At 33.7% G+C, this 22012-nt stretch overlaps 1 protein-coding gene across 2 annotated transcripts; it reads right to left on the bottom strand.

Moving 5' to 3' along the window:
* Positions 1–3723: 3723 nt before the first annotated feature.
* LOC108605554 (neuroplastin) lies at positions 3724–21632 on the bottom strand. Of its 2 annotated transcripts, XM_017995318.2 has the most exons (9): positions 21467–21632; positions 11953–12186; positions 11030–11863; positions 9095–9218; positions 8101–8261; positions 7919–8026; positions 7658–7858; positions 7462–7594; positions 3724–4470 (listed from the first exon to the last, which is right to left on the bottom strand). In XM_017995318.2, the coding sequence occupies exons 1-9, from the start codon at positions 21537–21539 to the stop codon at positions 4443–4445; spliced, it is 1896 nt and encodes a 631-aa protein (XP_017850807.1). In that variant the 5' UTR covers positions 21540–21632; the 3' UTR covers positions 3724–4442. The 2 variants fall into 2 exon arrangements, with proteins under 2 accessions (XP_017850807.1, XP_017850816.1); XM_017995327.2 differs by lacking the exons at positions 11030–11863; positions 11953–12186.
* Between the last annotated feature and the right edge of the window lie 380 nt (positions 21633–22012).

Genomic DNA, 22012 nt, shown 5'->3' with positions numbered 1-22012 from the left:
TTGTAATATTTTTGTTTTGTATTAATTGTAATGCAAGTTGTTTAATTGTTGTCATAGTTTGTTTACACTAAAATGTTGTTAGGCATACAAAATGTCGTTTATGTACTTTTGTGTGTGTGTATGTATGTATATAATGTAAACATCATTTAGTTTAATGAACACTTTGCGGGTTCAATTCAAATATTAGTTTAAAAAGTTTTTTCGCTCATTTTTGTTTTGGTTTTTTTTTTTTTGTTATATTTAGTTAGTATTTATAGTTATATGTAATTGTAAGTTTAGCGTTGGTTTTTTTTGTTTTAAAAAAGTTGCTCATCGAAATGAATATAAATATACATACATAGTTAGTACCGTTAGTTAAGAAGCGCTGTGCCCTGTTGACTTGTGATTCATTTGTTCTTGTTGTTCTTGTTAAATTTATAGATAGGTATATATATACTATATGTACATACATATGCATGTGTTTTATGTATGCTTCATTTACTAGATTTATAGTATGTAAATATATATGTATGTAAATTGCTAAAAAATCATATTTTTTTATCAAGAGTTCAGAGTTAATAGTTAGCAATGCCTAGTTGAAGACGCCTGGATTCTTATCAAATCGTTTTCAAATTTGTTGCTTTCTTTAAATTTAATATGTTTAACGCCAGTGTTAACAAACAGCCAAAAATTAAACAAAATATTTGTGAAATGTTTAGTTTTTGTTTTTTTTTTTTTTTAGTGTACGCTATCTAACGTATGTGTAATTATGTTTACATATGCGGTACATACATACATATGTGGGCACTTGATTGATTTTTTTTCTCTCCTCTTGGTAAATTGTTTCACAAAAAGATATTCGATATTTTTTATTTGTTTTTATTTTTGGCTGCAAATTGTTTAAACTTCTTTTAACTGGCAGCACATACATACATTCATAGAATTATATGCATATATGTGTACGTGTAAATTTAACTGAACGATTTACCCGTAGTTACATATACAAATCTGTGCATATATATACTATGTATAACTGGTTAAATGTTTATTATTATTATTCTTATGCACAGAGAGCAAGTCACACATACTCACATACAGACACGCACACACAAACATGCACACATACATTACATACATGGGAATTAAATTTATAAAACAACATTTACAAGTTGGTTGACATTTAGCTTGTATTCCTACTGAAACCCTAAGGCATATACTCTTTACTTTTTTTTTATGTTAACTTTACACTAAGCGTATTTGTAAGAGAAACAGAGAAGAGACGAACGAACGTAGGCTTAACGACAAAATAAGCAAGAGACACATACACACAGACAAACACACAGCCACACGTAAGCTGAGCTTAACAGACGTATAACAGCACTGTTAAAAGCCCAGCCCAACGCTCTCGTGCAATTTTGTTGGCACAGGCTTAAGGGATAACAAAATGTTGGGTTTATAAAATGCACTCTCAGCATATGTGACTTGCAATCTATGTATGTATAAGCGTATTTATATATACGAGCAACCATCATATACCAGCTTTGATTATCTTGTTGAGTTTATATTATGCAATGCATGGCAAATTATAAATTTGTTGCTTACACTATGCATGTATATATGTATGTATGCGTGCGTGTATGTATGTATATTTGTTTTAGAATTGTTCCAATTTGTTGTAACATGGCTTACATGGCTAATTAAAATTACGTTCTGTTTTTTTTTTTATCATTAATCATATATATGTATATTGTATATATATATAATATATAAGTTGTAGCTTACGTTTTAATTGTGGTTTTGTGTTTCTTTTTTCTTTTGGTATGAAGCGCTTAACGCGGGGAGAGAGAGCTTTTAAAATTGTGTGCCAGTTAAGTTATGGTTTAGTTTAAGCTTGTTATCGATAACAATCATAATGTAAATAATCAAAAAAAGAAGGCGCATAAATAATCGTTATATTTTTCAAATATACTGAGGAGTTCGTTTTTCATTTAGGATACACGATTTGTTGTCAGGCTTTGTTCTTGTTCTTGTTTCTGTACTGTACAATAAAGAAAACAAAAACATACAATACTGCGTATGTACTTTGTTGTTGTATATAAGTGTATATATATATATATGTATATAATGTATAGTTGGTTGTTTTTTCTTTACTTTTATTACTGTTTTTTTTTCGTTTTTAGTTTATGTATGTTGTATATATAGCAATAGTTGACGAGTGTTCAAAGTTCATTGTTTATTATGTTTTACTGTAGTAAGTTCATTTTGTTTTTGTTGTTGTTGTTCTTGTTGTCATAATTGTTGTAGTGGGTAACATTCCGTCATACAATATAGCAGTAAATAGGTATCGTAGCTGTTGTTGTTGATCTTTTTGTTATTATTGGTGTTAATAAGCAACGTGGGTTCACTTTATCAGTTCAAGGGGTTATGTCTTAATATACACATGTATGTATGTGTCAGTGTGTGTGTGTATGTGTCTATGTATGATATTGGTTGAGAAAGAAGTGAAGAGACGGCGACTAAAGCAATAAAGAAACTTCTTTCGTCGGCTTGTATACAATACACATATATATATAGTTTCTATACATATTTTATATAGTCACAAATAGTCAGTTTTACACCAAAATAAGCCACAAACTGTACAACAATAAATAATATATAGTACAACAAATGAAAAAAAAAAAAATATATATATAAAACTTATACACAAAATTCGAATTCGATTTCGAAATTACGGCATTTCGATATCAATTGTAAACTCTAACGAGTTGTCTATCGATTACGACGGTTTCAAAAAGTTATCGCTTACTAGCTTATATATGCGTGTGTGTATGTGCACACACACACACACACATACACAATAAGATATTAGTTTAGTTTTAATTTTAATCATCCCTTTTGTTTGGTTTGTATATAACACGAATTTTTTATACCTTTTATTGTTAATTAATTTCATTAGTTTACTATACAAATCGACACGTGTTTTTAGTCAATATTATTATTTTAATATTATTTAATTTAAATTTATATGCATTATTTACTGAGAACACAGTTTACTATGTAAATATTTAAAGCTTTGGTGGCGGCAAAAACAGTAAGAAAACAAAAAGACCGTAAAAGAGAAAGACAGAGTGAGAGATACAGAGAGAGAGAGAACTAGTACTATAAACAAGGCTTCTCCAATTTAGTTTTAAGTTATGGTACGGAAATCTCTGCTTCATCTTCTTCATAAACATTTTAAGAGGATGTGTGAAACTTTCTTTATACACATACATACATAATACAACCAAAAGTGTTTAACAATTAACATAAATAAATGATTATTATAAGTAACAGTGTTTTCGTTTAATGTTTTTTTGTTTTTCTTTTGATTTTGTTTACCAAAAATGAGGCAAAGTTGTCATAATCATAATTATAATTTATAATCATATATATTCCATATAATTTAAGCAACTAGTACTGAACTTTACAAGTTTTGGCAGTACGCATTTTGTTGTTCTTATTTAATTTTTTGTTTTTTTTTCTCATAGTTTAAAATTATGCAAATATACAATGTAGTTGTTGTTTTGTTTTACTTTCATCATACAATTCTTATATAGTTTATTCCTTTTTGTTTTTGTTTTTTAATTATTAAAATATAATCATAACGCGCTACTTAATTGTTTAAAAAGTTCATTATTTTTATTAACTAATATTAATAAACAAATTTTAACATTTCGCTTTCAACAGTATTTTCTTGGTTGTTTCTTTTTTTTTTGTTTTGTTTACTACTTCAAATTGAAGTTTTCATAAGTTTTCATCTTTTAAATATTATTCTTTTCACTAATCGCACTCAAGAACTCGAACTAAAAAAAAAAAACTAGCTACAAATCATTATTACATAGAGTTAAATGAAGAATTTGTCGTATAAACATTAACATTTGTTTGTTTCTTTCTTTGCTTATTTGTTTCTCTGAGGTTATGTACAATATTTCTTGCTCAAAATGGCGTTTAAAACTACGGCTTATGCTTGTGTCTGTGTACTATGTGTGTGTGTGTGAGAAAGAGGGCGCCATTAGTAATTGTAGTCGTCGTCTAGCGGTACAGCGCGCCATCATCTTCTTCAACATTTAGGGTTGCCAGCGTGCAGTTTAGGGTTGCAACTGCTATCACTTAACTTTTGTCACATTTCTCATATTCGCATAATACACAATTTCAAAATGTTTATTTTAATACAATTCCACTAAACAAAAGTAATTTCAAGTTCTTGTTTGGATGAGTGAAGTGAGGAAGAGTGTTTGGGTTTTTAGGGGGTGGCGAAGGGGTGTACCGGAGGTGGTTTGGTCACCCAATTTGCTAGTTGTATGTATGTATATTATGTATGTATATAATATAATGCTTTCATTGTTATGTTTTTGGTTTTCATTATTTCAATATTTGCATTTGTTTTTATTTTTTGTTTTTATCTAAGCTGTCTTTAGGAATTTTTAATCATAATTTCTCCTTTTCTTTTTCCTGCAATAGAAATAAATTGCAATATCGCATGAGTCAAGAGTTTTTTTTTCACTAGAAAAATGTTTATAGTTGCTATAAGAAAATAAATATTCGGGAGCGTCAATCAATCAATCAGTTACAAATAATAAAAAAAACGTTTCAGTTGCAGCAATCAAAATAAATTAATAAATTTGTGAAATCACAAAAAAAAATGTTGACGTTAGTTGCATATTAACTGCTTCTGTTGGTGGTACAAACATTAGGCTACTGGTTTTTGTTAATTAATATTATTGTTGCTGTAGTTCTAGTAGTAGTAGTAGTAGTAATAGTTGTTGTTAAGGATGCGTTGCTGAGTTGATGAGACACTCTTAAAAATTTGTCAATTGGATATTTATTTTTTTAGTTGGTGGGGGGCGCAACGATAGCTAGCGTTAGCGTTTGTCGTTAATCGACAATCGATTTGTAGCAATCTATTATCAATCAATCAAGCTGCGCACAGGCTGTGTGATGATGTTTTGTTTTTATTTTTACCTATTTACTTATGCATTAATTAAATACTTATTGCGAACTTTATCAACTACGGCATACGGCATACACAAGTTGCGACAATTGTTTAAACAATTTGATAAATTTTTGGGGAGGAAAAATAAGAAAAGAATGAAATACAATTTGATTAGCTTCTCATGTTTATTAACTACAATTTTATATATATTTTTTTTTTTTTTGGTTACTTGGCACTACGAATTCGAAGTTTACGTTTACGAAAAGCGAACAGAAAATCAAGCGCTGATAGAGGCACACATATATAGTTGGTTCCAAACTCCACACTTGGGTGCGGATATTAATACTGATGCTCACGTGTTTACGTATATACATATGGCATGTAATAAACAATAGTTTGGTTAAGCAAGCTGTACAAAAAATATATTTAAATTATACACAAAACAATAATAAAAAATGCAAGGTTTTTATAAAGTTTTTTTTTTATTTTTTTTTGTTTTTTTAATTTACAGTTTATATTTCTTTTGAAATCAATCTCAAAACGCACAAAATCATAATCAAAAACTGAATAGCACAAAAGTTTTTTACATAATTATATATGAACATAATAATATAAGTATAGATGGAAAAAAGTAATAATTTGTTGGCTTTAAATATTATCAGCATTGATTTATAAACATAATATACAAGACCAATAAAACAGTTAAGGAAAAATATCAAATAAAAATAACTGCAAAATGCAACTGCAACTAAAAGCAATTAAACAAATAGCGGAGAATCCAAAAAAAAATATAAAGGGTGCGTATAGAAAACCAAATACTTGTCTGTATGTGTGTACGTGTGTGTGTATGTGTAAAGACTAACTAATTGTAGGGGAGAGACACAGTTGTGGCAGGGGGGGAAAACTACAAATTACTCATAAATCATGTCGAGAAACGGCAATAGCATTGAGTATGTAAAACGCTGTAAATGTATCGAAATCGCAATATTAAGCTAACCTACTTGTTATCGATACTATCGAATAAGTTTTCACACAATTGTATTTGAATAAAACTTGACTTTTGTTTACTCAATAAAAATGAATTTCTTAGCGTTAAGTCAATGTTAAAAATCTTTAAGCGCAATAGTTTTGAGACATTAAAAATCTGCTGAGTAATATCAATTATTGTAATTAAAATTGAATATAGTTGTATCGATAGTTTTAATATATTTAAAATAATATTGCTTCATTGATTTCGATGCATTTGCCAGCATTCTAAACTAATTGTATGCATGTCTGCATAGGTTTGTGTGTGTGTGTTATTAACAAAAATTTTATTGCAAAAATATAGCTTAGATAGTCATTTATAATAGGCATTAATAATATACATAAGTAACAATAGAATTTGATTGATTTTTTCGAAGGTGTGTGTAGTATTATGTGTATATTTTAATTTGCGTTGCACTCGATGCTAATTATTTAAATTAGAATTTAACAATAAGTACTTAAAACAAAAGTTCATAACATGTTTATGTGTATGTTGGGGAGGAGCTTTTTTTTTTGTATAAATTTCCTTTTTTGTTTTTCTCAAAAGCAACAAAAAACCAAGCGCAGCAAACAAAAATTATGTTCGACATTGAAAAATTATATAAGGCAATAAGTGTTTATAAATATACATAGATTGGTATATATATAGATCATATAAATATATATAGTATTTATTTGGCTATAAAACTACGTACAGTGTTAAAGTGTGTAAGTGTAGGTGTGTCAATATATTTTTAAGCAAAAGCAAAAATTAAATTTTAATAGCACACTTTCGAAATTAAATGTAAATTATGTGTTTTTTTTTCTAGGCAGCTTTTTTTTTATAACAAGTTTCTGATTTTTTTTTTCTGGCGGCACGTACAACTTTTTGCTTACTAAAAATTATATTATGAAAATAAATGTGCACATTTTTAAAGTTTTGCATATGCACATAAATTTTTAAATCATTTTTTTTATGTTACATTTAATACAAAGTAGCAAAAATAAATTGCAAAACAAAAATATTTAAATGCGCGCCGCACACACAACAAAAATTGTTACGTTTCATTTTTTTTTGTGCAATTATTTTTGTTGTATGCAAGTTGTTATTATATATATAAAGATAAATTGTTAACTAAGAGAAATTGTGCTAAATTTGTAGCTGCTGCTGTGTCTCCGGTCTGTCTGTCTGTGTGTGTGTATATGTGTGTAAGTACGTCGCATGTGTGTGTGTGTGTGTGTGTGTGTGTGTAAGTGTTTGTTTGTTGTTGTTGCATTGCATTGTATGCAGCTTCAAACGTCTTTAATATGCAGTTTTTGTTTGTTTTTTATTTTGTTGTTTTTGTTTTTAAACTAAAATGTAAACTTTATGCTGCTTGTTATGGCTGTTGTTGTTGCTATAACATATTTGGTGTTTTGTTGTTGTTGTTGTATTTGTTGTGGACTGCTTTTGTGGTGGTGGCTGTTGTTGTTGTTGTTGCTACTGCTTTGTTTATCAAACTTACTGTTCTTGGGGGTCAGTATCACTCTCCTCCAATTCGCTCTTGTTGCGTCGCTTCTCATAGATGAGGATAATCAGACAAAGAATCAGAACCTCAGCACAGATGCCGAGAAACGGCCACAAGGCAGCAAATTTACCTAAAACGAGAACAATAATATTAATATAAATGTTAACTTTTATGCATAACTAGGCGAACTCACCCTTCACACGAACAGTTGTAAAATCACTGGCAACATTGGCAGTGTAGTTTGCCCTATTGGCATCGTTGCGTCCATGGCACTTGTACTCGCCTCTGTCATCCAGAGTGACATTTTCAATCATAAGTATAGCGTTCTCCACATTATTATCGTCCTTTTTCAGTATATAGCGACCTGTGCTATTTGTTATATTAGTATAATTGCCTGCAAATATAAATATGAAAGTAAATCATTTTGCATTTATCAATCTGTAGATATACTCACCAAAGCTCCATGACAATTCAGGTTTGCTGCCGACAACTGAGCAGGGAATCATCATTTTCTCACCCTCGACTACGCCGGTATTTGAAGGCACTCGTACGATCACGCGAGCTGCAAATGCGAACGCAAAAGGCAATTCAAAATGTTATTAACGAAATTAGTTGCTTTCATTTTGGAAGGCTTACCAACTGCAATTATCTCTTTGCTCACGCCCTTGAACTCACAGCTGTAAGGACCATCGTCGTGAGCTTCCGCTCTTTCAATTATAAACTTTCTCTCAGCATTGATCAATTTATGACGATTATTCAGCGATGACACTTTGTCGACAGTAGTGCCATTCTTTTTCCTGTAAATAGATAAGACATTTGATTAGTTCAAAAATATATAGAACTGCACTAAAACTGTAATATAGATAGCCGAAATTAACTTTGTTTCATTTCTGATTTTCTAAGCTTATTTTATAGAATAAATTTTAATTGAATTGAAAATACTACACTTTCTATATAATATAGGAATGCCTTTATACAATTATCCACAAGTCTTCTGACTTTCTTTTTTTCTAGGCAATTTTTTACTTTCATCCTCAATTTCAATTCCAATCAATTTTGCTATAGATATTTATAAAGAATCCATACATTCTATAATTAGTACCATCTACGCAAGTATAAGGACCTAACCCCATAGCTTGAGCTCCGTCAATAGTTTTTTGTTTTGGCTTTTGTCAAGGCTTGAGAGTTTTAACTTATTAGCCAAATTGCGGTCGCTTTCTTGAACAATTTTGGTGCCAATTATGCAGGAACTAATTCAACATGATGGAAGGCACGCAAAGCTATGTCCCTGGCCCCAAGCCCAAGCCCAAGCCAAGTGTCATTACCGTAACACACACACACACACATACACATATATACGGACAGCCGCAAACTATTCGCCATGTTACACCCCCATTCCACTGTAGCGCCCTCTACAGGTTACGTCAGTCAGTCAAGTGTGGGCGCAAGGGGGTTTCGGGTGTCCTGTGTGTGTGTGTGTTGGGGTTAAGAGTAGGCAACATAATTAAGCAAAAGTGCTTAGCTGTGCCGTATTAAAATGATTGCTCTTATAACTGCCAACTAGTCTTAGGGATGAGTGTGAGGGGGAGGAGAGAAAGTTTTAGCTTGTTCAGTTTAATTTAAAGCTTACCATATAAGTACATCCGTTGGATCCGCATTTTTTATATCGCAACTAAGCACCAGCGGCGTTCGTATATCGTAAAATTTCATATGGTGCACCGCATCGTCATAATTTGGTACCAAGGAATCTTGCTCTGTGATAATAACAATAGAGAAATATCAACAATTAGTAAAATATTTTATAATGAGCAAACTTATTTCATATATAGTATGTATTGTATATAGAAGTGTAACTACATTAACATAAATAAATGTATCATTAATAACTACGTAAATAAATTAAAATCAAAAAACATTTATATATAATTATAGAGTATAAGTTGAGTATATTTTGTAGATAAGAATTGAGAGGCGAGCGCTTCAAATATATATATATATATATAAATATAATGAGAGATGGCTTGGGCAGGGTTTGGGGGGAAAGTATTTTGGGGTTGGGTCGGGTTTATATAAAAGTCATTAGTCATGAGCTAGCGCGCTGTTTATAGTGCTTGTGAGAGGGGAGAGCAGTACGCGCTTATAAGAGTAAAGAGCAAGAGAGACAGCAAGATAGGGAGGAGTTATAGATGAGCTGGGGAGCAAGTGTCTCAAATTTGATATTTTGTTTGCAATTTGAGCGCACCACATTTAATTAATGAGAGCTAACGAACAGTTTATAAAAATAGAAAGAAAAAAAATACACCAAGTGCAACTGAAATGCGCAACAAACGCTACATTTATAAAATAAAGTCATATAATTAACCCACAATAGTAACTTAAAAAAAAACTTATAAATAAACAAAAAAACAGACAATAATTTATTTGGTTTTTAATGATTTATAAAATACAAAAGGTTTATTTTTGGTTACCTAGGCATACATTGTTTTTTTTTTTATATAAATATATATTTAATTTTAAGACTTGGACTGAAATCAAATAAATTTATTTTACGCGCGGTCATGTGTTTTTTTAATTGAATTAATTGCTTACAATTACAATTAATTTTTATTTATATTATCCAGCGGTTTAACAAGTTATTAGCTGTAATCAAAGAATATATATTTATATATGTAGCTGAGATATTAAAATGCAGTCGAAATACAACAACAATAATAAAACAAGTAAAAGCAAAGTCCAATGCGATAACGATAACCGATAATATGTAAGCACAGCAAGTGCGAAACAGGCTTAAAATATTTTTATTTGCTTGCTTATCGCCAAGTGCGCAGACATACAAACAAATATACATATGTATATATGTATACATATGTATATGTATATGTATGTATGGCAGATGTCATTGAATTTGAAAATGGCGCACCATCAATCAAAAGCTGTTGACCTGACGCAGCAGCATGAGTATTGAATATTCAACTTAAGCAACAATAAACAACAACTTAAAACAAAGCAAAAGTAGAACAGCGATATAAACAACAACGATAACAATACACAGAGCAAATAAAAAATAAAACAAATCAAAGCACACATAAAATATTTTGCCAAACACACAGAGTTGCGAATGAAATAAAAAATTAATTGAGCTGCGTTTTAATGTATGTATGTATGTGTGTGTGTATTTTTTTGATAGCGACAGCGACACACGAAGAGCTTAGTATATACATATATGTGTAAAAAAAATAACAAAGCCAACAACAACACCAATATATTTGTAACTAACAAGTGAGGCACACAGCTTAGAACAAACGATCAAAACGAACGAACGAACTAGCGAGCGAGCGAGTAAGAGAGCGAGAGAGTAAGAGAGGGAGCGAAGAGAGCTTAAGGGCATGAGAGCGAGAGCGAGGCTTATAGGATGTTATGCATGTAAAAAACAAATGAGTGACAGCGAGAGTTGAAGACGTTGAGGTGAGCTTGACGTTTAAGTAAATGCGTGTGTGTGTGTATGAGTGTTTTAAATGTATGCATGTGTGTGTAAGTATGTTTGTGTGTGTGTGTGTTGGCTCACCCTTCTTGATAGGCAAGAACGTCTTGGGCTGTTGCTGTAAAATCGCCACATTGTTGCTGGTGTATGTATAACCCGTGGTGAGTTTGGGCGGCGCTAAAGTATAGCTAGCGCCACCTAGCGCCGGCGGTATAAACTGCGGCGTATACGTTTGATACTTGTCACTGCGATGTCCCGGCTGCGCTGGCGGCAGTTGCAGCTGATGCTCGCGATGCTGCTCATGATGATGCGGATGATGCGTTGTTAGGACGCTGGTAGTGACGTCGTGGTCAACGTCAAGCATGTCATTGGGCACTTGGGGCAACGTTGGCAGTGTCTGATTGTAAAGCTGTATGGTGGGCGGCTCTGGGGGCGCTGTATGCTCCATGCTCAGCGGTAGGCGTGGCGGTGGATAATCTGGCGGCGTGGCCGAGTAAATAATACGACGCTGCTGATGCGGCTGCTGCAGCGCAGTTGCGGACGAAGTATGCCATGGCAGTGTGGTGAGTTCCGGCCAGCTATAGTCAGCTATAGTTGCATTGCCAGCCGCACGCATTGGCGGAGTATGGGTTAAGACCTTGTGCTGTTTGTGCGACGGCGACTGCGACTCCGAGGGCTGCTGCTGCTGCTGTTCCATCCAGGTACGTGTGAATATTTCATCCGGCGAGCTGGGCGTTAGCTCGTCTATAGTCTGATAGCCGCTCTCTGTGGGGCTCTCTCCATCCTGGCGATTGCTGCGCACGTGGAGCACATGATAGCCACCGTTATATCGATGATTGTTATTGCACTGATAGCGTCCCTCGTGCACTTTGAGTGCATGCCGCACATTCAGATGCGCCTCAATCTTGTGCTTCTCGCCTGAGGTGATGAGGTGAGGGTTAACACGTGTTGAGAGAGAGAGAGAGAGAGAAAGAGACTACTCGCTGGATAGCTGCTCAGATACTCACCTTCGATGGGTGTCTCTGTCAACGAGTAGGAGTGCTCGTCATGACCATGACGCAAATTGTGACGGACTATGGACTCGCCGTTCTTCAGCCAATGCACCTTCTCGGTTATGGGTATGATGCAGGTGATGAAGAACGGTTCGCCAATGTTAACATACGAGTCGCCGTAGTAGATAACCGGCGTAACAGCGAGTGCAAACTCTGTGGACTCGTCGCTATCGTTTAACACGTTACTCGCTAGGGCCCCCGGCATTAAATTTAATACGAGAAGAATAGAATACAAATATTTGGTTTTTTTTTTTTTGAGGCGTTACAAGACAGTTAGACAGCAAAAGTTACATAAATAGAGAGAAAGTGGGAGAGATAGAGATAGAGATAGAGAGAGAGAAAGAAATAGAGTATAGAGTTATCGTTTTGGGACTGCTTGGAACATTTTTCATTTTGGGCGTCGCAAACTTAAAAATCATTAAAAACTTAAAACACATAATAAGAAAGTAATAAAACCAAATAGTACTTTAAGTTGAATCATTTACGCGCGCTTAAATTATATTTATTGGCGAGTAGCGAGTATAGCGAGCAGCATAATTGATACTTCTATATGGACATGATGAGCATGTGTTGGATTTATCGTTCAATTTCCTTTTCATTTATTGATTTTTATAATATTCATTTTACGGATTATTTGATTTCAGCACCAAGTTGCAAAATTATATTTATGCATGTTTGTATGTATATGGGTAGATAACTAGTTGTATTTATAAATGAAAAATAAAGAGAAAACAAACAATAATACAATACAATCAATCAACAAAGAATTGAATTCATGTCAATAAATTAAAAGTACAACGCTTTGTATGCATGAATTAAAATATGTTTATATGTATGTTGACTTAACGATAAAAACGTATTTATTGTTATACTTAGTTGGTAAATATAGCTGTAAGTGTTATGAGTATTGTTTTTTATTATTGAAACAACATTCGTCAAAGTTATTTATGATATTTACTGCTACAAGTGAGCAAATCCAAATACTAATATTGGAAAATAATATTTATGGTATTTAAAATTAAATGTTTATGTTTATTTGCGTCAGAGCTCATTGATTAGCTTTGGCGCTTTGTTAATTTAGAGGAATGTGTTCTGTCTGCTGCATATCTATTTTGATTTGAACAACTATAGTAACTAAATTTGTTAAATGTGAAATTCCCAAAAATAAATTCCAAAATTGCACAATTTATTAAATGCGAACAAAATTCAGCTGTAAAAGTAAAAACAGCGAATGTTGAGTATACGCAAACGTAACATATATAACATGATAACGTTACGTTTTCATTTTTAGCTCAAAATAGAGTCTTGCGTTAAACTCTAGTTCAGGATAGTTAAATATGGCATATCCAGCTCAAATTTGTGTACAATAATATATACAAAGTGCTAAGAACTGAAACTAAGATTAAACTAAGTAGTAAAGCATCAACTGTTGCGTATACGTAACATAAATTACGTATACGATACGTATGACGTGTTATACAACATTGAGAGCTAACAAAGTTCATTGTTAATCGTTTTCAATTGTATGTACGTACGTCCATACGTGCGGTTAACAACAGTGTGGATTTCTGACGCAACTCGTTTAATTTTCACAATCGAAATTGATTACCATCAACTGACCAACCAAAGACACACACACACACATACACAGACACTGACTGACGGCCTGACCATTGAGTAAGAGCACAAACAATGACGTCAGCTGCGTTGCGGTTGAGCCTTGGAGATGTGTACGCACATACATAAATATTGCCATAATTGTGTCCCCTTAATGATGACCATGTGCCGGAAAGTAAATCTTATCAACGCTGTAGAACGAGCTGGCTTATCACAGAGACGGCAGCGGCGGCACATTTGATAAGCTAAACGGCTAATATGACAATAAATTTGTGCGCGCGCTCAGTGCAAAAAATGTGAAACAAACAAATAAACATAAATGTTAGTACATTTATTTGCAGATAAAATAGCACGCTTATCAGCTGACAGAGACATAAATATGCAAATAAATATAAATATAAATTTCGCCTGATATTGTGCAAGTGTAGCAACAGAATTTGTTGTTTTGTCATTCTGCTCTTTAGCCTGACAGTTTTATAGAAAATTAAGCGCAAGCAGACAACAGTTTCATTTACAAGTCAAAAAAAAAAAGAAACAAGAGCGCAGCCAGTGCAAGCAACAACAACAAAGAGCAAACACACACACACACACACACACACATGCAAAGCATTATAAATTTATGCACGCGTAACACACCTCAAGCTCACCTCACCTTACCTCACCACTCACCACGCAGTCACACTCTTATGCGCTCTCTCACACTCTTACATTTTGTTGACTCGCCCACTCTCATAATTTTCACGCCGGCAAGCCCTAAATGTTTTAACTGCTGCTGTCTGGCAGCTTTTTGCTCTCGTTGTTGTTGCTAGCGGTGCGACAAGAAATTTATGGTTTATTGCTTGTTCATCTAGCATAGTTTTGTCTATTTTGTTTTTTTTTTTTTGTCGCATTCCTATTGCCAAATGGGCGAACGAGCGAGCGCGCGCTACAAATAAAATTTGCCAAACTAAAACTTTAATCAAATTTATGGCTGCCAGCCATACAGACAAACATTATATATGTATGTCACACATTGTTATGCAGCATGCTTATTACATTTTAAATACACATGTGTGTACTTATATAAATGTATTTTTTGTCGAAATTTGCTTTTATGCGTTTTTAATGAACGCTTTGAGCCTGTGGGCCATGGCTAGCAACAACAATAACAACAACAGAACATTTGCATTTGCACAATTTTATAGCCAGAGGCAATTAAAATATTTACGCAGCGCAAATTTGCAGGAAAATAAATACGAGAGTGAAAAAATAACTCACATGTCAAATTTAATTAGCATGCAATAATAAATGATTGCTTGAGTGTGTGTGTGTGTGTGTGTGTGTGTGTGTGTGTGTGTGTGCGTATTATGCTAATTTTACTACTGTGACAAGCAAGTTTAAGTGTTGGAGCATCAGCTGTCTGATTGCAGCAATTGAACAATTGAACGCCAATTACACACACACACACACGCACGCACACACACAGCTGCGAAATTCAATCAATAAATTGAGAGTTGGATCGGCTGGTCGGTCGGTCAGTGAACGTGAAATTCATTAAGTAAATTGTACGAAACATGCCAATTAAATGCGAAAAACACGCGCAACAATTGACAAACGCCGAAGTGAAAAACAAAACAATTACAACTGCAGTTTGTAAAGCGTTAAGTACAAATGCAAATTCAAATAAAGCGCGTGCTCTCCTTTGTTTGTGTGTGTGTGTGTGCGAGAAAAAGAGAAAGCAAATGTCAGTCTAATGCACTCTGCACTTGACTGAGTCTGAGTCAGTGCTGTTGTTGTTGTTGTTAAACAAAAGCTAACTGTTTTGCTGATTAGCATAATCAGTCTAAAGATTATATGTACATTCATACAAGCAAACATAAATATTTAAATACGCAGAGCGAGAGTTACTTGCTAAAGCAAACAAAGCCGTACGAAAAAAACAAGTAACAAGCAGCGTCGACGTCGACAGCGACGCTGGCAGCAACGTCTGCGTATGCGTGTGTGTAAATTGAAATGAAAAAAGCAAAAAAGAACTGTTTGTCTATTTTAAAATTAGCAAAAGCAACCAAAATGAACATGACTAGGCGTCTGAGCATGCTCTCTCGCTCTCTTTCTCTGCTGCGCTCTCTGTAGATTTAGAAAAAATTTTTGCAGCACACACACACACACATGCACACTTGCAAACTGTAAATCTATTTGAGCCAAAGAACTTGAATTTCGTTTGGATCGTTGCTTTTTTTTTTGCTTTGGTAATGCAAATTAAAAGATTTTAAGCAAACAAACATTAACAAAACACTTGTTTAACTTTTTCAAGTATTATGTACATTGAGTAAAAGGCATTGAGAAAAACCATCGTTTTATTTATACAGTGCTGCCTGGTATATAAAATATTTTATGTATTTTCCTCTGCCTCTGTTAGTTGTCTAATTAAACGCTATAAACAATTGGCTTAGATGCGAAATTTCCAGCAGGCAAACAGTTTGACATGCCAGCGATCGCAGTTTGAGTAGCGCTGTACTTGTCTCATTGCAATATTCAATAAATAATGCAACAGCTAACATGTCGGAATGGACGGACGGACGGACAGTTGTGAATATTTCATTTTTGGCCTGGTTTGTGAACATGGCCAGAAAACTATTTATGTCAATTATTGTACCACAACACAAATTGAAGAAACTAACGGCAACAATTGCAACAATTGAAAAGCTCAAGCTTTGTCTTAATTGCTCACACACAAAGGAATCAAAGTAAGTGCGAGCGAGATGCAGATAGTGCGCGCTTGCTAAAGTGCAGCTCAAACTATTTAAAGCTAAATGACAACAACACACACACACATAGATCTGTGCTCTCTTTCGCTGCTGCTGACGACGACGTCACACAATGGAAATTTTTTTTAGCTATAGTAACTGATTGATTTGACAACGTGTGTGTGGGAGGGAGAGCGCAATAGATTCTGCTGATGACGATGACGACTTTTAGTTTAATGGCGACGACCAAATTGATGAAAAGCCGAACATAAATGAGAAACAAAATACGCTGGCAGACAGTTAGACAGACACACACATGTCTAGCAGGCAATACACTTGTCGTCGCGCTGCACAGTGGTGCAAACGTCATTGGAAATTGCCAAATATATGTATATTGAGCTCATTTTGTTGACAGACAGACAGACAAAGGCAGACATGGCTATATAGTATAAATATATACATTTATTGTTCCGCACGCAAAAAAAAAAATATAACAATATTTATATACATATATTTATTTTTAAATATGTGAAAATTTATATATACAGACAATAAGTTGAACAAAGCCATAAACACACATATGCGCATATATAGATACATATATATATATATATATATATAGACAGACGAATATATATATTGTATAAGTGCCTTGTGTCTGCTTCTAAATAGACGATGTGTGAACTTTTAGCTTTTGTCAGGTGCCTGCTAATGAAAGCGCAGAGCACTGCTCTCTAAATATAAAGAGCCTAGAGGACAAGGGTATAGAGAGAGAGAGAGAGGTAGAGAGATAGACAAATATACGCAAAGGCCAGGCACGCAATAGATAAGAATGAAAATACAAAAGTCGTTTAACAACTCTCGCACTCTCTTTACTCTTTGTTTATCCCCTCTCATGCGTTTCGGTTTCGTTTCGGTCGCTCTCCCCATCAACAGTTTGTGCTGCAAATTAGCATAAAAACGCAGCAGAGCAAAATGCAATGCAAAAAGCTGCAATTCACTGATATATCCTATACATAAATATATAGGTGTATGCGTGTGTCTGTGTGTGTGTGTGTGTTTGTAACTTTGTGGGTGTTGCTCTGTTTAAGCAGTCATTATCTGGCACAAGCGGAAACATTGAGGCACAACCTCTATATGGAGCTAAATGTGCCACACACACCGCACAGCAGTTTGTACTTGGCTCACAACGTTGCACACACACAGACAGACAGACAGACAGAGAACTGAGATTTCAAAACAATATAATCACACGGCTGCCTTCGCCCACTCCTTGTGGCAAGGCAGCGGTCGCTCTTTTCATCTGTGCAACAATGACGCGCGGTCTTTCGTTCTCGCTGGGTGCAAAAGAACGACATTGAAAGGGAAATTACATTTCATGTTTATTGTCTTGTATAAAAAAATATTGTTTTTGCGCCAACAAGCAAAACAACAGAACAGCACAGCACAGAAATGTTCAAGAGCTCTAGCACAAAAGTTAAAAACAAAGCCTGGTTAGTTTCATTTTAAGGCAATAATATATAAATTGGTTAACATACATATTTGTTATTTCCCGAAAAAACTAGAACAACGAATCAAACAGCGAGCGACAGTTTAATTTACTTATTTATTAAGCACAAACATTAGTTAAACAAAGTCTGCTTAGTTACATTTTAAGGCAAACATACAGCAAGTTTGCTCCACTGTGCACTGTGCGTTGGTCTTTAAAATTTCCTCGAAATTTAAATATTTTCTATTTATTTAATAACAAAAAGTAAAACAACGAACAAAATGACAAATACCCAGCGACAGGATAATTTACTCGTTTATTATTTACTCGCTGCTCGTCACTTAGCAATCCGCAATTGGAAATTGAAAATTCGAAATTCAATAGGGGGTTAAGGCCGCATCCACGGGGCTGTGGGAAAAGCCATACGCAAGCCAATCTAAACACCTGGACAACACGTGGTTTTCGGTTTGCCTACGCAATTCGCTTTGAAGTAACGAACAACAATAGCAGCAACAACGAGTAGAATAATAAAGCGAACTTTATAAGGCCGACTAGCTAATGATTCATATAATTGCCCCCTTACTTTGATACATACTATATAGTACACTAGCCAGCAGCAGCTGCTATAGTTCGTTAAATCTAGAATTCACAATGCGTGCAAAACAATTAACGTTGGAAATATCAAAAGTTTAAACCAATCACCCCATATACAAAAAGGTGCGCGTTTGTCTGTGTGTGCAGCAACGTAAGTTTCTTCTTTGTATATTTACGTAAACAATTCCAGAAAGCATTGAAAATATTTTGTATCTGTATATGCGAGAACATCAGAGCCCGTAACAACAACAACAAAACATGTGCAGAATAAAAATTGATAGTCATTAAAAAAAAAATTATATAAATGTGTATGCAATTAGCTTGAAGAAAACTTAAGAACTTAAAGTAATGTAATATGCATGAATGGAAACAAAGTAAAGAGAAAAAAAAGTTAAATAAACAGACTAACGATTAAAATTTCTAAATTGCTAATTAGCTAAATGCTTATATACACTTGAAAAAAAATAGGCATAAACAAAAATTTATAATACAAACGAAGTAAATATATGTGTATACAATAAATGAAAATAAAATACGTATACGTAATATTGTAATTTTTATGCATTTCAATTGGTAAATTAAATACCAAATTGACTTTTTCTGTCAGTGTATAGTACATATAGCACATGTGTCAAATATAAAATCAATTATAAAATTGTCTTTATGCTTTGCTGACTTTGCCAAGCAGCTCACGTTAACCAGCTTTGCATACAAAATAAATTCAAAAATGAAAGAAAAAATAAATTGATTAATACCAATGGCTATAGTATGTGTAAATCGCTGGCAATAGATGAATGGCCCAGGTATGCCACTGGCCTGGTCTGGCTAAAACTGTTAAATGTATATGAGAAGAGTATGCTTAGAATAATAAATAGACATGCGGGCATGGGCACACCATCGCACATAGAGATAAAAACAAGGCAAAGGCTAAAATGGAAACGATGGCCAGCCAGCGTATAAACAATGCAACAACCAAACTGAGAGTGTACCGCCGGGTCGATGTCGATGAGTTAATATAAACAAGCAGACAAAATGGAATCGACACACAAATACGCCAGAACAGCCAGCGGAGAAGGTACCGGCGTGCTCTATACCTGGGCGACCGTGTAAATACCTCAAGTTAAACAAAAAGAAAAAAAACGAAATAGAAATAGTATAAAATAAATAAATAAATAGCCATACATAAATATGTATCGAACGATTTCAACTAAAATGAACTTAATACATATACTAATGTGTAGCTGTTGTGGTTGTTGTTGTTTTTGTTTTTGTTCTACAGCTTTTCATTTTTTGCAATTGTTTGGAAAATTGAAAAATCAAATGAGCGCGCGGCTAAGAGAGAATGTGAGAGGTAAATGGTTAAAAGCAATAGCAATACACAATGTCGTAGCCCAGTGTTAGCCCCCCGCAACCCGCAGCCGACAAACTAAACTATAATAAAAAGCAATAGAAGAAAAAAATATCAAAGTACAAGTACACTTAACTAAAGGCCAAAAACATAGACAGCGAGTGGACACAACAGACAGAGCAAGAAAGAGCAAGAGACAGATAGACAGAGAGAGCGAGAGGAGAGTGAGGTAGAGAGAGTTGCTTGTTGGCCACTTGGCTGTTTGCTTGTTCTTTGGGCTGTGGGTGGGGGGGGGACAGAGCTGAGCTGGCGTGCTTACATTGTAAAAAATAAAAACCAAGCACCAAGAAAAGTGCTCGCTCTCAGTATAAGTATAAGTGTATGTGTATGTGTGTGCATTAGTATTAGTGCACCCAGCAGAACTTTTTGGCATCTCTTTGCAGTCATAAATTAAATTTCGTTACCCACTAGCAAAAATATATATGAATATGTAACACAAGAAAGAAGAAAGGCAACAATACACACGTTTTTAATTATCATCAAAATTTATAGCTTATGAGCAACTAATTAAACACACACTACTATATGTTTTTCAGCTAAACTAATCTAATCTAATCTTAGTTGGAGCTCTAACTGATAAGCTTATACTGCAATAGCAACCAAAACACATAATTGGGCATCAACGTGTTAAGGCTCATGTGCTTATTAGATAATGTATTCTAGAGCACTTGGAAATCTTTAAATCAATACATGGTTGGCAGTCAAAACTGATAACTAGAATACTTGAAACTAACTGCATGTCTGACTATATAAAAATAACTTTCTTTTTACGTTATCATTAAAACCACAGCCAAGGCATTTAAGTTATCAGTAAAGCTTACTGAGAACAATGTAAAAAGAGCTATAGCTTAAGCTGCTTAAATTAATTACAGTCTGTCTGTTCAAAAGCAAACACAATGTACGAACTGTTTATTTCAAATCATACATATTTTTTAAAATATTGCCATTTATTTTAAGTTACTTTAAAATAAGTATTAGCACTATTAAAAAAATTGCACACTAATGATTATGTGCTGATTTTTTAGGTTTTTGCGTCAATTGTATGCAAACCTATTATCATGATCAATCAAAGATTTTTATTTATAGCTCAGCTTAAAAATTAGTTATATATTCCAACAAGGACTACAATGGGAAATCTGCAAGTGTTCGCACCCATATAGTAAATTACACTTTCTTAATCCCCATATTACTTTATTCGCGACCACAATGTAGTTAGAAAATTAGCAATAAAAATTTGGAATTGCTTTATGACCACACCTCTATACCATATGCCAAAGTTCTGCTGGCGGCGTGACGGTCAGGCACGTTATAAGAAGAAGAAAATTTGTAGCAGTAAGCAAAACAATAAATTCGGACATCACAAAAAGAGACACGTAGGTGATTTCTGGTGACCACACACAATAATTGCGCACTCGATTTGAATTGAGCCAAGGACTAGTTATTGAAGATTGTGGGAAGGTTTGCATATTGTGTGTTAGTCATTTTTGACAGTTCTGCATATTCTTTGCGCATAGACATTAAATAAATTAGAGAGAGAGCTTATACATTAAGGTTTTTGGGGCTTTCTTTTATAGTTAGTTATGTGGTATTTATAATAGATTATTTATGGCTGTTAAAATCATTTTGTGCACTTACCAAATGCTTGAGCATAAATCGCTAAGAATATCGAAAGGAATGAAAGAGCGCTAGTCAAGAATTTTGCCTCCATCTTTGGTATTGATCCGTGTTTGTTGCTTTTTGTTGTTGGTGTTGTCCGGTTGTTGTTGTTGTTATTTTATTTATTGTAAACTATTTTATTTTGTTGTTGTTGTTGTGGCTTGGTGTGTTTTTTCAAATTGCTTGCATTTTACTGTGTTTGTTGATTGATTAAGAATTTATTTATATTGAATTTTTGTTTGGTTGTTGTTGTTGGTGTTTTGACGATTTTGTACTTTATGATTAACTTACTAAATCATTATTAATATTAATTTATGTATAGATTTTTTAATACGATTTCTTTCTATTCTTTTATATGCTTAACATTAATTTGATATAAGTTGTTGTTGTTGTTGGTTGGTTGGTTGAATTTGTTGTTGTTGGTTTTATGACGAATTTGTTTGCATATTTACTATTATAATTCAATCAGATCCAGCTTATTTGTTCTTATTTCTTGTCGCTGTATTAATTAATAAATTCATAAAT

Source organism: Drosophila busckii, chromosome 2L, assembly GCF_011750605.1.
Source record: "Drosophila busckii strain San Diego stock center, stock number 13000-0081.31 chromosome 2L, ASM1175060v1, whole genome shotgun sequence".
Classification (NCBI taxonomy): Eukaryota; Metazoa; Arthropoda; class Insecta; order Diptera; family Drosophilidae; genus Drosophila; species Drosophila busckii.
This window is presented reverse-complemented; position numbering and strand designations above follow the sequence as displayed.